At 35.3% G+C, this 16,997-nt stretch overlaps 2 protein-coding genes across 2 annotated transcripts; one reads left to right on the forward strand and one right to left on the reverse strand.

Moving 5' to 3' along the window:
* The first annotated feature begins 1,922 nt into the window (after positions 1-1,922).
* On the forward strand, positions 1,923-9,972 carry LOC133695488 (V-type proton ATPase subunit a2-like). The gene is made up of 18 exons (XM_062117505.1): positions 1,923-2,119; positions 2,403-2,447; positions 2,543-2,665; positions 2,744-2,851; positions 3,156-3,266; positions 3,360-3,533; positions 3,627-3,764; positions 4,830-4,937; positions 5,053-5,160; positions 5,251-5,399; positions 5,950-6,103; positions 6,198-6,358; positions 6,439-6,645; positions 6,939-7,122; positions 7,207-7,290; positions 7,383-7,576; positions 9,060-9,119; positions 9,219-9,972. Exons 1-18 carry the CDS (start codon positions 1,979-1,981, stop codon positions 9,421-9,423), a joined length of 2,454 nt encoding a protein of 817 aa, XP_061973489.1. The 5' UTR covers positions 1,923-1,978; the 3' UTR covers positions 9,424-9,972.
* A 191-nt stretch (positions 9,973-10,163) lies between these two features.
* On the reverse strand, positions 10,164-12,195 carry LOC133695489 (cysteine proteinase 15A-like). Its single transcript, XM_062117506.1, has 4 exons — positions 11,679-12,195; positions 11,430-11,549; positions 10,908-11,154; positions 10,164-10,772 (listed from the first exon to the last, which is right to left on the reverse strand). The coding sequence occupies exons 1-4, from the start codon at positions 12,135-12,137 to the stop codon at positions 10,495-10,497; spliced, it is 1,104 nt and encodes a 367-aa protein (XP_061973490.1). The 5' UTR covers positions 12,138-12,195; the 3' UTR covers positions 10,164-10,494.
* Between the last annotated feature and the right edge of the window lie 4,802 nt (positions 12,196-16,997).

Consider the following 16,997-nt stretch of genomic DNA (forward strand, 5'->3'; position numbering starts at 1 on the left):
AGATGCTCTAAAAATATTTATTTAGTAGAGAATAAAACTTGATAACCTAAATATTTAAAGATTTATGAGATATTTATAACCCACGAGTTTTATTATTTTACGAGGAGAAGGAGCTGAAGTATTATTTTATTTCGGTAGCATTAATAAGATATATATATCAATTAATGATAAATATCTTTTATATTAATATTAATGCAATGAAAATATGGTAGATTCTTGAAATTTTTTTTTATACACCTAACCTAAAGGTATAGAAATAGTAAAATCAAAAAATATAACTAAGATTACAAGGGGTGAGCAGTGAGCTCTTCCTCAAAGCTAAGGTCATGAACAGTTAGGCCCAAACATACTGCCTAAATCATGAATTTTTGGGCTTTTAAACTCATTAAATTTAGATTTAATAGTAATCCATGGAAATTAATGCAGAGAGGAAATTAATTATAAATAGACAGTATAAATTCTGTGGAATTTTCCATAAATTAGAAACATGCCAACGGGCTAGATAGAAAATAAAACTGTGGGATATACGCACGCATGGATATGAAAAGGATTTGTAATGATGAGATCTCGAGAGCTAAAATGTCAAATTCATAACTGAAAAGTTTTTCAAACTGATTTCTAATTAAAAAAAATTAATTTACTTTTGATAGTTCGAAGGTTAACTTTATCTAAAAACTGTTAGTAATGGTTATAAAAATAAAAGAATATACGAGAATAAAAATTTCTTAAAGAATACAAGAGTGCATCTAAAGAATAAATTAATATATTATCCTTTTTCTTTTATTCCCTGCAGTAATAATCTATAAAATATATCAATTTTTTACCAATACAGATAACATTTAATGAGAATTATGAGATGATTTTTTAAATCACTTGTATGGTAACTGGATGAGTTATATAACATCATTTATCACTTGCCACATCATTTATTAAATGAGATTTTTATGTAACTAAAGGTGAGAAAAAAACCGATTAAACCAAGAAAATTAAAAAAAAAACTGGAAAAACCGAACCCTGAAAAAAACAGATTAAAATTTTAAAAAAGCTGACCGGTTCGGTTTTATAAGTCTGAAACCAAAAAAACCAAACCGAACCGAAACCGTATAAAAACCCGAGCCAAACCGGAAAAAAACCGAGTCAAACTGAGCCAAATTAAAAAAAATCCAAATCAGAAAAACCGAGTCAAACCGGTTTTTGTCCTAAAAAACCAAACCGAATCGAAACCGGTCAGTTTGAATCGGTTTCGGTTTGTTTTTTTTTAATTTCGGTTTGGTTACTTTATTTTAATAAAAACCGAACCAAACTGAAAATAATCACCCCTAATATAAACCTACATATCATTTATACATTAACCATCACTTGTTAAGGCTTTTATGTATCACTTATAAATTTTTTATAATATACTTATGCATAATAAGAGGAATTTTTTTCAATACAATAACTTAATAACGTTTATCTAACAATAATAAAAATAATGTCATTTTCATTTCAGAGCGGCTCTAGTGGCTGGGTCAAAAAAACCAATCATCATCGAATAGGCTTAAAACTCAGGTTTTCGGGTCGGGTTAATTTATTATATCCGTAATTATTTTATATTTTGTGCCATGTCGGTCCAGGGTTGAAGGTTAAACCATGGACAGCAGAAGCATTGACTACGAATATCACGAAACACTACATCGTCTATCTTTTTTAGGGCTTTTTTTCCAAATTATGCGCGTGAAAACGACGGGGGAAACACAACGGAACATCTCTAGTTCCACACCACGCTAGTCAGTTGGGAATTGGTAACGTAAACAAACGAAAAAGTGAATTGATCGTCCGGTGAGATCTCTCCAATTTGTACGATCTACCCCCCCCTCTCCCCCCCCCTCCCTCCCTCCCCCCCCCCCTCTCTCTCTCTCTCTCTATATATATATATATATATATATATATTAACGCAAATAAATTACACAATTTGAGATCTCTCGATCTGTGAAAAATGGGCGACGGAAGTTCTGGCCCAACCATGGATCTGATGCGTTCGGAGCCGATGCAATTAGTGCAACTTATCATTCCTATTGAATCAGCGTATCGCACAATTTCTTATCTCGGGGACCTTGGCCTCTTCCAATTCAATGATGTAAGCATTTTTTTTGTTTTGAGATTTTTCTGTTGTTCGGTTCAATTGCTTACCTATCCATAATAATATTAGGATTTGTTTTAGTTAATGATCCGCGTAATGTGATTTCTCTGATATTAATTTGGATTGAACTCGATCGGATTTGTTTTAGTTTGAATGATTTCGGTATTCTGTGTTTACGGTTACGAAATTGAATATGAAGAACTGGAGTTTCTTTTTTGGTTTTCGTTATCACATTACGGTTTTGATGAAGTAAGGGTATGTTTTTTACTGTTTTATCCAGCTTAACGCGGAAAAGAGCCCGTTCCAGCGGACGTATGCTGCTCAGGTTTGGTTTTGATAGTGTAGAGATCAATTCTGTTATGCAAATGTTGAAAATGTTGGTGGATAATCGATAGGTGTTGAATTTTTTATGATGTGTAGATTAAAAGATGTGCAGAAATGGCTCGCAAGCTACGTTTCTTCAAGGAGCAAATGAGGAAGGCTGGGCTGTCACCGTCGACGAAGTCTTTAAGAAGTGGCGATATTGATCTGGATCATTTGGAGGTATTAATTTAGATTGTTTAGTTTTTTAGAGTATGATTCCTTGGAATTATAACTTGTGATATATCGAGGCAATTTTAGGTAACGCTTGGAGAATTGGAATCAGAGCTGATAGAGATAAATTTGAACAATGAAATGCTACAACACACTTATAATGAACTATCAGAATATAAGCTCGTCTTGCAGAAGGTATGGCTTCTTTTACTTCCAAGGCCTCCAGTGTGATGACGAGGCCTTTGAGTCTCTTGCATCTTATAGCCTTATAGGCCTTTCTCTCCCACACACACATGCACTAAACGTTAACTCAACACATAGATGAACTGGCCATCAGCAACTTCTGTCAGGAGAAATTTCTGAAACATATGCTATCACTTTCAATTTTAATCTACTCAACCAGGAATTTCAAATGTTATAGAGATTAGCATTCTGTAATTTACTGTAAAAGGCCAATGGAGCTCTGAAACAGGTGGGTACTTTTTGTATCTCATGTCAGGCTGGTGAACTTTTCCACTCAGCTCAAAGCATTGTTGCAGCTCAGCAGGGTGAACTTGAATTATATAACACTACTGAACAATCCGTTGAGAGATCATTATTGTTGGAGCAGGTAACTGCTTTTCATTTTTTCCTGTTCTTTACTATAGCAGCTGAAAGTTTGTCATTTTCTGCTAACTGATTCTTAAAAATGAACATTCTTTAGGAAATGACAATGGATCCATCAAAGCAAGTAAAGCTGGGTTATATCAGTGGTCTTGTTGCAAGAGAAAAATCAATGGCTTTTGAAAGGATTTTGTTTCGAGCAACTAGGGGCAATGTCTTTTTGAAGCAAACTGTGCTTGAAAATGCTGTTGTTGATCCTGTGTCGGGGGATGAGGTTGATTCCTGGATGATGTTTATCTGCTCTCCATTTCCAGAGTTGGATATACACGCTTTATTTTGAAAAGCTTATGATTTATCAATTTGACAGGTTGAGAAAAATGTATTTGTTGTCTTCTATTCTGGTGAAAGAGCAAAGAACAAGATTCTTAAACTCTGTGAAGGTTTTGGAGCAAACCGCTACCCTTTTACGGAGGACCTAAACAAACAGTTTCAGATTATTTCACAGGTATAATTCATGATTGCTCATGTTTCTTACCTCTGATTCTGGTAGGTTAGAAGCCTGGCACACTGAAAGTTGATTAGTCGGTCAATTTTAGAGAGCAAACAATTATTTTTATTTCTCTTCTTGAGGATTCTGGAGGACTAGGATTATTTTTCTCTCTGTTTTATCTTTTTTTACCGTCTGCTCATTGCCATACTTGATTACACATAAGAAACATGAATTGCCTTTTCTTTTTCTTGCTTTCCGTGTACTTTACTGTCATTTGGTCTAGACAACCATAAAACATGCTCCAATTACTGGGAAAGAGAATGGAGTTCACTCCCTATCAACTGGCAACAATTATTGGGACAGAAGATCCAAGTACAGCATGTCGTGTTTGAAGCAATGTGGCTTGAGATTCATAGGAATTTAATTTGCTTTTACTTTATGTCAATGGACATGATTTTGTTAGTACAAGGTATTGTGGCCTTGTGAGTGTTCTTATATAGGCATATAAATAAATGTGTAACAGTTTCAGGGGCAAAACTGAAAACGTGTCAAATTTAACAGGAAAGGTATTTTTCCCTTGATGCTTCGGAAAGGGAAAAAAAGTTCATGAGCTAGATAATGCCTTTAATAAGAAATCAGTAGAGCATAATTGCCGGAAGATAACATCAATCCCCAAGCTAGTTTTAGAGGGTGTTTGACATTGTGGTGCAGGGTGCTTTTCTAAAGTGCCTTTTGCTTGAAAATGCATAAAAATGATTTTTTCAGATTTGTTTTTTTATTTTTGACATCAGCACATCAAAACCATTGAAAAGCACTAAAAAAGCATTAATTTGATTTCTTTTAAGGGAAAAGCACATAAAGGCATAAGCAACCTCACTCCCAGGTAGAACTAAATAATTGCACGAAATTCCTAATTTATTAATATATAGTGTTTCACTTGTAGTAAACTGAGGATAAAAAAAAATTGCATTTTCCCCAACTTTGAAATGAACCTAGAGTTTTTGTTTAGTGCTCTTAGGTACACCAGCATCTTTCTCTCCAGTTTTCTGATGTAAATTTTGTAAATTCACTGATTTCTAGGTGTCTGGAAGACTTGCAGAGCTTAAAACCACCATAGATGCTGGATTGGCGCACCGGAGCAATTTGTTACAAACCATCGGCTTTGAATTTGAGCAGTGGAATTTTCTGGTTTGTTCAAGTCATTTTACTTAATACTTTGGATCATCACTGGATTAATAAAAGTTGAGTTAAGCTGTGCTGAATCTTTTTTGTCAACTAAGTTTGTCGCTTTCAACTCATATAGGTGAAGAAGGAAAAATCAATTTACCACATTTTAAACATGCTCAACATGGATGTGACAAAGAAGTGTCTTGTTGCTGAAGGTTGGTGTCCTGTTTTTGCAAAAGATCAGGTTTGTTCCCTTAACTTATAATACTCAGTACTTGGTTAAATCTTGCATTAATCATATCTTTTAAATTGTCTCGTCGTTGTATCTCTGCAGATACAAAATGGATTAAGGCGAGCGACTTTAGACAGCAACTCACAAATTGGAGCCATATTCCATGTTTTGCAGACAAAGGAATCACCACCTACCTTTTTCCAAACAAACAAATTTACTTCTGCTTTTCAAGAAATTGTAGATGCGTATGGGTGAGTTACTTATGCCATGCAAACAATACAAAGTGTCTGAAAATTTTTTAAGTAATTTTTGGAAGGATAATTGGCTATATGGCTCTAGCATAACTTTAGAAGTTTTTAGATGCCTTTAAGATCGGACTGGTAATACCAGTATGTGACAACCATGTTAGGCATTGGCAGAACTTACAGTTTCTTTAAGTAAATTATTTGTTCGAACACAGAAATTATGGCGTTTGAGAGATAGAAAACTAGTGTCTGATTGTTGTTAGTATGTTCCAGGTGATATGTAGTGGTCGACCGAAGTATATTTAGTTGATATTATCTGTCTTTGCAGGATGTCAGTCCCAATAATTCAATGCTGGTCAATTTATATGTGTAAACAGTTTAGGGATAGGTCTTCTCTTTCCTTGCATGTTGCATAATGAGTGGATACATTTGGCTTAGACATTCCTCCCATTCCACAACCTGTAATCCATGCATCATTTAATTTGCCCCATTGACTGTTCTCGTTGACTATTTCAAAGATGAAATAGAGGTGTTAGCTGACAAAATAATTTTTCAGGGTTGCCAAGTACCAGGAAGCAAATCCTAGTGTGTACACAATTGTCACATTCCCTTTCCTTTTTGCTGTAATGTTTGGTGATTGGGGCCATGGTATTTGCTTGCTGTTGGCAACATTATATCTTATTATCAGGGAAAAGAAACTTTCCAGTCAGGTAATTGTGATACAGCTCGTTGGTTTGTCTTAGCAAGCACTGTCTTCCTCTTAATTGTCGCATGCTTTGGCTTACTTCCTTTTGCAAACAACAGAAGCTTGGAGACATTATGGAAATGGCTTTCAGTGGTCGTTATGTGATAATGATGATGGGAATTTTTTCAATCTACACGGGGTTGATATACAATGAATTCTTTTCGGTTCCATTTGAACTGTTTGGGCGCTCTGCGTATGGCTGTCGTGACCAGTCTTGCAGGTATTAACCAGTACAACTTTACATGCGCACGAGTGGTTCAACTTTACATGTAAATGATTTATGCTTTATTTGCATTGTAGGGATGCTTATACTGCTGGTCTAGTTAAGTTCCATGCTACGTATCCATTTGGTTTGGATCCCAAATGGCATGGTAGCCGGAGCGAGTTACCTTTTCTTAACTCAATGAAGATGAAGATGTCAATTTTATTTGGAGTGGCCCAGATGAATCTTGGGATTATAATGAGCTACTTCAATGCAAAGTTCTTTGGAGATAACATAAACATCTGGTGAGCTATATACTTTATTCCTGCATGCAATGCATTGTTTCAAATATTATGTTACAGCATGTCCTTATGGAATAACAGCATAATGATGGTTTTAAGTTATTGTTCTTTCATGAACGTTCAAGTTTAATTTTTTAGAGTATTTAATCTTATAAACATGACCGTCCTTATCTGCTACAGTGGAGAGATGGGACCTTGGAAGCATTTAGATATATATCTTTTGCTTTTCACTGCTTGTTTCTTCTTTTTCTTATTTTCATTTTCAGAATTAACTAGCGACAGTTGCATTGTTTTAGGTACCAATTCGTGCCCCAGATGATTTTCTTAAACAGCTTGTTTGGTTACCTTTCACTCCTCATAATTGTGAAGTGGTGCACTGGTTCACAAGCTGATCTATACCATGTGATGATATACATGTTTCTAAGTCCCACTGATGATTTGGATGACAATCAGCTTTTTATTGGCCAGAAATTTTTTCAGGTATAATATCTTTTATAGTGATTGTGTGGAAATTCTCCCTCGTGGTTTAAGAAAATGAAGCCAGCTAACATGTTTCACCATCAGATCTTGTTGCTCCTATCAGCCCTTGCTGCTGTCCCATGGATGATGTTTCCAAAGCCTTTTCTGTTGAAGAAACGACATGAGGAAGTATGCTCATTTTTTTCCCAAATGCATTCATTGTTATTGCTCATTTGTAAAAATAATTGTTAACCTCTATCATTCCTAAATGCATTGTTCAGAGGTTCCAAGGTCAGTCCTATGCACGGCTGGACAGCAATGACTACCCTCCTGAAATTGAGCCGCATTCTGTTTCCCATAACCATGAGGAATTTGAGTTCAGCGAGGTGTTTGTTCACCAACTTATACATACCATAGAGTTTGTTCTTGGAGCAGTGTCGAATACAGCTTCATATTTACGTTTATGGGCCCTCAGGTTGGTTCTTCTAGTAATTACTTGAGATCTATATTTTCAAGCTAAATAAATTCCCACCCTTATTTGAATGCTTGTTTGTGATTGCTCGTCACAATGTAGCTGTCACTAGTTAGGTGGCCCGCGGCGCAGCGTGGGCCAACTTTTTATTTTCATAAAAAATATAAAAAAAATCTAAGATTCATGAGTGTTGGGTCTAGCTGCAACGCCGGACCCAAGAGCGTCGAGTCTGGCTGCAACACCATACCTAATAATAATATTTAACTTATTTGCCTAAATTCTTATATATTTTAATCTCATAAAAAAATGATGATTTTTCTTCAATAGTAAAAATTTATTAATGATAATAATAGTAGTATTTTTTCAAATTTATTAATTATAATACAAATAATACTATTTTTAATATTAATACTTTCAATTATAATAAAAATAATAATATTTATAACATAAATAATTATATTTGGAAACCCAAGACTCAAGAACATTGAGTCCTGACAAATGACCCAAGATGATTGGGTCTTGACGCAAGGCAAGAGCATTGGGTCCTTGTGAGAACCCAAGTGAAATGGGTCTTGACCAAGGACCTAAGAGCATTGGGTCTTGACGCCAGACCCAACAGAATTAGGTTCAGACGCAGGACCCAAGGCCAATTGGTTCTGCGTCTGGAGGTTCTGCGTCTGGAGCACCCAAGAGAATCATAATAAAAATAATAACATTTATAGCACAAATAATATTTTTATATTAATACTTTGAATTATAATAAAAAATAATTATATTTATAACACAAATAATTATATTTTTGAGATGAATACTTTGATTTATAAGAAAAATATTAATATTTATAATACAAATAATTATATTAATAAACTCAAGAACCTTGGGTCCTGACAAAAGATCCAAGAGGATTGGGTCCCGACAAAGGACCCAAGAGACCCGAGTCCTGACGCAGGACCCAAGCAAAATGGGTCTTGACACCGGACCCAAGGCTAAGGCTAGCGACGAGGGCAGCCCCAGCACCATGTGTTTGTAGCCAGTGCCCAGGGCTTGTCAGCCATAACGCTAGGTGTTCGCTAGGTGTCCGCAGTCTGGGGCCTGCAGCCCCACCAAAACTGGAGCTGACTATTTTCTCTCAAACCATCCCTTCAATGCCATATGCATCTAGTGAAAAGATAACCCCACCCTCGTCCTGCAGTCTTTCCAACTCTCTGTGGCAAGGGCAGCTCTACCATTATACTGCTTTAATCCACAGTGTTATGTGTCTGTGTAAATAGTAACTGGAGCATTGATTCCTTTTAGTATATTGTATAATTTCTCTTTTACTTGTCTAAATGCAGAGTTAATATTGATTGGATTGTTAAGATCTTATGTTTATAGGCCTTCCTGACACACCTCTCTTGTTTACGATGAATGTGGGGTGCTTTTTTCATTCGAGTACAGAAAGTTAACTGTTTAATTTGAATGAGTTTTTTGTTTTTGTGATTTTCAGTCTGGCTCATTCAGAACTATCGAGTGTATTCTATGACAAGGTCCTTCTTCTAGCATGGGGGTGAGTTCTCATGACCATGTTTTGGCTTTTGATGAAAGTGACTTGATATCTCTCAGATTTAATCAAGCAATGTAATGAATTGTCTGTGAATGACTGCAGGTACAACAGCATCATTGCTCGTGGTATTGGATTGTGTGTATTTATATTTGCAACTGTCGGTGTCCTCCTAGTGATGGAAACCCTGAGTGCATTCCTACATGCCTTGAGGCTTCACTGGGTGGAGTTTCAAAACAAATTTTACGTGGGAGATGGATACAAATTCTATCCATTTTCATTTGCTTCGCTTGGTCAAGATGATGAATGATATGTTTACTGGATAGAGCAGTCAAGGGCATAGATAGGTAATTGAATTTATCACATTGAAGTATATATAGCAAACTTGCGATTCTTTTGAATATGATCAAAGAGTTGAAGAAAGCCAACGGAGGAAGTGATTCCAAGTTCGGAAGAAGAACCTTTTCGTCAGGAACAACCATTTCCACGGTGTTTGTGGTTGCTGAAACAAGCCTGGCAGGCGTGGCTGCCTATTCCCTGAGCGTAGATTGTTGAGGTTCAAGGGAAACTATAGAGGAAAAACGATATATGAAGCTTCTAGAATTTTGCCAGTTAGCAAATAAGAAGCTTAACCGAGATTTCGGACGATGTACAAGCTTCTAGAATTTTGTCGGTTAGTTGATTGTATTCTTCACCAGTGATTGTTAGGGTACTGCTGTGCAATATTGTCCAGTGAGGATAAAGAAAGCAAACAGTGTTGACAATTGACAGTTAACTCACTTTGTAGATGAGGAGCTGGAACCAAACGTGATCAGATTTCTATATTTATCGGGACAATCAACCTCTCCTGTCGCCAAAATGCGCTTGTTTGTACGTTTGCCACTTGGCACATTATTAGATTTCAGTAGTTGTGTCTGTGGGGGACTGGGATCAGATCATGTTTTCTGAAGCTTCAAATCCTCACATTACGTGCCCACGACACGCTTCTGGTTAAAATCAATTGCAGGAAACAATGGAGGTCATCAACACATGAGAACGCATCAGTCCAAATTATTCCGAAAATTATATTCTGAATTTACTTAAAGGCAAGTAAAAGAAATTACATTGTTGATCATCAGTAGCAATAAGATTGAGCAATGCACAACTATTAAACAGTAAATCCTGGCATAAATTGATGAAATTACGAACACGGAACACCACCTACATCATTACAGCTTTTGCCAGATAAATTTTTTTTTTTTTGGGGGGGGGGGGGGGGGGGGCTTATATTATTCTAGTCATTTACATGGGTTGCAATACACACACCACACTTCATATAACACAACAGCAGCACCGTCTAAAAATACAGTACTAATTCAATGTGCTAAAAGGGCACAACAATCTACTGGGCAGTAGCGTGAATAGCAGCGACAGTTGAAACCATGGAATCCACGCCACATATGTTGCGAGCCCTGCAGATCTTGTAATACCCATTCTCTCCCCAATTCTCTCCCCATGAGTTCTTGATAATCCAGAAAGGCTTTTCCTTGAACCGGATAGGAGCATAACCAGCAGCTCCATAACCCACCAGCAGCACCCCATGATCCTGGTGCTTTGAGCAAATGTATGGGCATGAAACTCCACCTATGTATGTCTGCATAAAAACTGCATTGATAGCCACTGCACCGTGGAAAGCAGAAAAAACCTTATAACTAGCCTTCCCACGATAAAAATAGGCAAAATACAAATCTTGACAGGAGTTGTTGAGAGAACAGATGCCAATGCCTAGACCCACAGCCAGAAGTAGCTAGATACCTGAGAGTGGACCATGCTTCACCAGATTGGCAGCGATTTGATCTTCATCTAGGGAAACAACACTGAAGTTAGATACCGATGCAGCGACTTTGCTCTTGTCAAATTTGCAAGCACCACGATCATTTCCGGTATAAGGATAGTCCTTCTCACGTTCAAGACCACCGGCCTTCAGTGCGTACTCAAAGGCATTGTTCATCAGCCCACCACTGCAGCCCGAGTCACAGGCACCATATTCTTCTGGATCACACTGTAACGGTTCCAATAGGACACCATAACGAGGAATCATAGCACAGTAACTAAATTTTCGTATCTCCTTTGATAGAAAATGAATAAGCTCTTTTTAAAAAACCCATTTTTCATGTAAAAAAATCATAACCCTTGTAGTCTTCCGGGCACTTAACAAATTCCCAGACCATGTACGACTACAAGAATCACAACTACTGCTAATAATCCATAAAAATTAATATTAGTTATAAATGAAAGAAAGACTGAATCAAGAGCATGAAAATAACGAAGTCAAACCTCGTGATCACAATCCACAAGCTGTTGCTCACTCAAGCTTACAAGCTCTCCAGTTGCTAAGTAATGAGCTCCTTCCAATGCCCCTGTAGCACTAAACGACCAGCACGATCCACACGATCCCTGTCGAAAACCCAATCTTTTAACACGTAACACAACAATAATTATAGAAAATGTGAAAAACTCGACAGACATGAAAACTGGTCCGATGATGCTTGACAGTAAAAGCCAGGAAAGAGGATATTAAGATACCTGGTCTTTGACGTTAGTAACGGCACCGTGGTCACGCCAGTCAAAATTAGTAGGAAGATCGCCAGTAGGAAGGATCGGCGCCTTGTTAGCATCCGTCGGCAACCGAAGCCGCCGCTTCAATCCAAGGAGCTGGCGGCGGAATTCTTTGGGAGTAAGATCAGAGAATTTAGTGACGCCATGAGCAGCGGTAGGGTCCATCATCTGGTGTTTCTTGGCACGGAGGAGATTAGCTTTGAAAACACTAAATCGGTAATCATGTTCCTCTTGAGTCGCATAGTTTTTGCCGAATTTGGACTTGAAAGTGGTAAAATGATGCTCTGCGTTGAGGAGATGATCCTCGCCGTCTGATACGACCTGCCTGATTAAAGGATCGTCGAGATTGCTGGAAGATACTGTGGATGCGAGGGTGGAGGATAGGGCTGTAAGGAGGAGGAGAAAGAGCAGAGGTAAGCGTTCCATGGTTTGGACTTGGGACAGGAATGTATGTGCAGTGGGAACTGTAAGGGTAGGAGATATTTGTAAGCGGGGGTGTTCCCAGAATATTGTGTGGTGATTACCACTGTGAACGTGACACGTATAGTCACGGGAGCAAGTTGATGGATTAAGAAACAGCAGAAAATAACGATCAAGCAAAATTATATATATAAAAAAAAAAACTATAAAATATTTTTAAAATTGAATATATTTATTTAAAATATTGAAAAATAGAAGGTACGCCCTCCTTGCCTAGATCACAATCCACTCCATCGTAATAAATTGACATTTTGGCTTTTGTGAAGTGAAGGTGATCATTAATCATTATTAATGCTCGGCTAATTCAGTTTTCCAAATAAGCGTGCACTCCATGGTCTCGGCCTGATTGGGCCTTTGATTCTGTTGCTTGCATTTCTTCGATGCTTGTCTTTTTCGTGCTTGGGCCCGCAATAGTGACCGTTATTAATATTTATTTACTAATTTTCAAAGATATTTATTATTATTTATTAGGGTCAGGGAAACATACGTAAGCTGTGACGATTCTAGTGGAGGAAGGAAAGTTTGTGTTTTTGCGGCGGAAACTTGTTTTTTCGTATAAAAAACAAAATTATGATTTTTTAATTGTTTTATTGTATTAATAACAAAAATAATTTTTTTAAAAAAATATTTTAATATATTTTTAAATAAAAATATTTTAAAAAATAATTCCTATTATGATGTGAAACATTGCATAAATGTATGTTTGGAATCGAAATGTGGTAGAGTGTAATTGGGTTTTTTTTTTAAGCACAAATTTCGTCTCATTATGTTTTTTTATTGTATTTTTTCAAGTGTCCTGCAAACAAAAACGACCTATACCTTAATCTCAAACATACTAAAAATAAAGAAATGTTGGTTTGGCCTTAACATTTGTTTAATACTACGATGGAAGATGTTTTTTATAAATATTTTTTTTTTGAAAATATATTAAAATATTATTTTTCAAATTTTTATTTTACTATTAACATCAACACATTAAAATTATTAAAAAATACTAAAAATATATCAATCTAATATTTTTTAATACAGATATGCTCTTAAAACATATCTTTTAAAAGATTAAGCAGAAATTGTAATCATGTTTTGTTATTACATAGTTGAATCAAGATATTGCAAAATTTTAATAATTTTTTTATTGTAAAAGTATTTTCGAAACATGTTATATCAACCAAAATAATTTTATTTCAAGATGATTTTAATAACACACCTCAAATTATACAATGGTTTGGAAGAGATTTAATTTAAAAAAGTCAAGAAATATCTTCTTAATTAACTACCAAATCAATCTCAACGATTATGGGAAGTTTATTTATAATCATATCTTTCCTCCTTCTTCTTCTTTTTATGTTACAGTGTTCATCATTTAATTTACTCATTATCTCCTTGGAATTAGATAAGCTCCAACATGTTTGTGGAGAGAACAAAAAATCCATCAAGCTTTATGAATTGTTCTCAGTTTTGGGCGGCCCCATTTGCACTTGTTATAGATCCGTCTTCGCCGATTGTTTGGGATAGTTAAATTTGTATGTATTCAGATTTGTATTCACAGAAATAAAAATGAAAATACAAAGAGAAGTCTGTAAATGATACACACACACACAAACGTCGTCGTCTTGAAAATATATTTCATGCTCCATCCACGAAACAAAGGCATGGACCCACGAGATTACAGCGTGAAGTTGTGCTTGTGTGTCCCATCCTCGTCCATTGTGAAGCAACAAAAGCTTTGGAGTTGCTAGAGATTTACATAACTAGAAACCCTAGCTTGATTTTCAGAAGTTGACCTTCACAATACTCTGGTCGAGCAATCATACCCTCAAACAAAAAATTAAAACCCTAATTGTAAACTCTCTCTTGAGTCATATATCTCTCTCTATCATTTGGTTTTTTATTTTAACACGTCATTTGATCCTTTTAATATTTCTCTCTTCGAATCTATATGTTGATACGTTTAAAAAAAAACTTTATTTAATGTTTGATTGTTGTTTTTTAAGCTAGGATCTTTGTGGTTTCACTTTATTTTCTTCATTCATCGCTTATTGCTATCAAATAATTTATTTATTTTTGTATTAGGTCAGCGGTGCTTGCAAAAATAAAGTATGTGAATCTCATCCTAACCTCTTTCTTGTCCGTGAAAAGCCAGGTGTTGAGTCAAACAATGTTTGTTCTTAATTTTCTTCATGCTTCTGACTGCTTTTTTTTTTTTTTTGCATTTTCTGCAAAATTAATAAGCTTGGACTTAGCTCCGAGCTAGTGATTATTACATCTTTTCTGTACAAGTATTTAACTAAAATTGATAGATTAAAACTTATTGTTCTGGATGAAGAATACAAGTTCTTCCATTTAGGAAATCAGTTTTGATCAACCAAGTGCTCATCCATCGAATTAAAGGTGGTGGAGATGAAACTATAGCTGTTATCAAGGTTGCTAGATTCAATCAACAAGCTTGTATAAAGACACAGAATAGGATGATTATTTGCGATGAATTTTTTTTTCTTAACTAGTTGGAACGTTGATAGAATTTTAACAATCACATTAAATAATATATATTTACAATATAGATAATAAATTTATTTATATCAAATGCTGTGCTTATATTATTTTTTTTGATTTTTTTTTTATTTACGTGGGGTGTCTGGGCCAGCTTACGCGCACCACGACTATTCCCCACGGCCCGCTGGACATCCTGCAAGCCCAGGAGCAGGTAAGGCACCGCGGGGGTGACAGACATACACATAGAGGGTCGAACCCGGGACGAGAACGGAACAAGTCACACAAATTGACCACAGCAGTTAAACTCTCATGTGCTGAGTACACACGAGAGCTCGAACCAGGGCACTCAGGCAGGACAAAGCCTGCCAAGGCCACTGAACTACAAGCCTCGTGTGTGCTGTACTTATATTATTAATTTTACTGTGAGTGGTAGGTTAAACGAAGTGGACAAGACAATTATTAAAATTAAAAGTGTCCCTGGTTTTAATATCAAAATTAGGAATGGGGCTTGTTTGCAAAATCCTCTCCTGCCAGGCTTGTATCCTCAAGAAATGTATGGAAAAATTGAAGGTTGGGAGTAAGAATGGAGCTTGTTTAGATATCTCAACTCGTTGAAATTTCACTTATTTAATGTTAAATATGACTGCAGAATCGAAGAAAGTGTTTAAGTGTTAATATCAAAATCTCACAAATAAATAAATTATATTTAAAAATACAATAACCGGTGATTTGCTTCGAATCATGGACCGGGCAGGTTTGCTTTCAACCCAAGGTCAAATCTAGACACTATAGATGATTTAAGTTCTTGATACTCCGACCAAGCCTTCATAATCGTGAAACACGAGAGCAACTAGAAAACAATATGTGCGGGCCATGGGATCCAACCTGTCCAGTGGACTTTCACTTGCCCCTTTTCGTAAATAAGATGTATCAAAAAGGGAAAAATTTAGAGATATTCTTTTAAAGAATCCAAAATCATTATCATGCACGAATAAAGTCCGTTTGAAATTATGTTCTAAATAGTATTTTTTATTTTTTATTTTAATATATTAATATCAAAAATATCAAAAATATTTTTTTAAAATTAAAAAATATTATTTTAATAAAATCATTCTAAAAAACAAATACTGCCATACTAAAAAACACCCCATAAAAAAAAAGAATAATATTAAAGATTAAAATGAAAGAATGGTGTACATTGAATTAAATGACAGCTGTATGGTGTTTATGATAATTGTGTATAGTGATTTTTAAAATAATATTTTTCTTGAAAAATATATTAAAATATTTTTTTATTTTTAACATTATCGTATCAAAATCATAAAAAAACAATAAAAAATATTAATTTAATATTTTTTTAAAGTAAAAAAACACTTCTATAATGCACTCGAAAACAGAAAAAGTTGTGTCAAACACCCCTATATACAAATAATTTTCTCAAAAATCTTACTAGAATTGAATTAATAATTTAATACAATGATTTAAAATCATCTTATATGATATCGACCATTAATCAAAGCACTTCTATTTAAGTTGTAAAGGCATCTTGATAATAACCGAGAGGTTAGAGATTCAATTCATATCAAAATTAGAAACACTAAATTTGTTAGCATATTGCACAGAAAAAGAGAGAGATTAAAATTAGCCTTTCATCTCTGTCATGGTGATTAGATTAATCTCTTGCAAATGTATATTAAATTTCATTTTTTTTTCCTTCAACATGAACAACTAACCACTAATCATATCCACAAACTCTTTTTTATATAAAACAAATTACAGGTAATTCATAACTAATTATTTTTAAAAAATATAGTTTTGATTGATGACATGTAAATATTTTTACTATCAAATTAAAAAAAATATCATTGAAAAAAAGTATTTCACACTAAATTAACTAACCAAGAGTTATTTTTTTAATCTACAAAAAAAAATTACTGTCATTCCACATGTATGTATAATCGAACATTCAAAAGGATTTTTTTTCATAAATTAAAATTTTACTTACACAAGCTTAAACTTCATTAGCAACGTATTCACACACAGATAGGGAGCCTTGTCACTCCCCTCCGCTAATATTGGCCGTCCATATCAATCCACGGCCCAAAATTTCCACTAGCCGCGCCTCTTAAAACGCAAAAATTCAATTCCCGCCTCAGAAACACTTCTCATTGGCCCATCCACAATGCACGCGGATCGCGATTCTCGTCTCGATAATCCAAACATTTATACCCGTCGATTAATCACTAATCAACGGCCCCAATTCACTCCCCTCACTTCTCCCCTACTTCAAAATCCCTCCATCGAAGCACGAAA

The sequence above is a fragment of the Populus nigra genome, chromosome 5 (genome assembly GCF_951802175.1).
Source record: "Populus nigra chromosome 5, ddPopNigr1.1, whole genome shotgun sequence".
NCBI classification, from domain to species: Eukaryota; Viridiplantae; Streptophyta; class Magnoliopsida; order Malpighiales; family Salicaceae; genus Populus; species Populus nigra.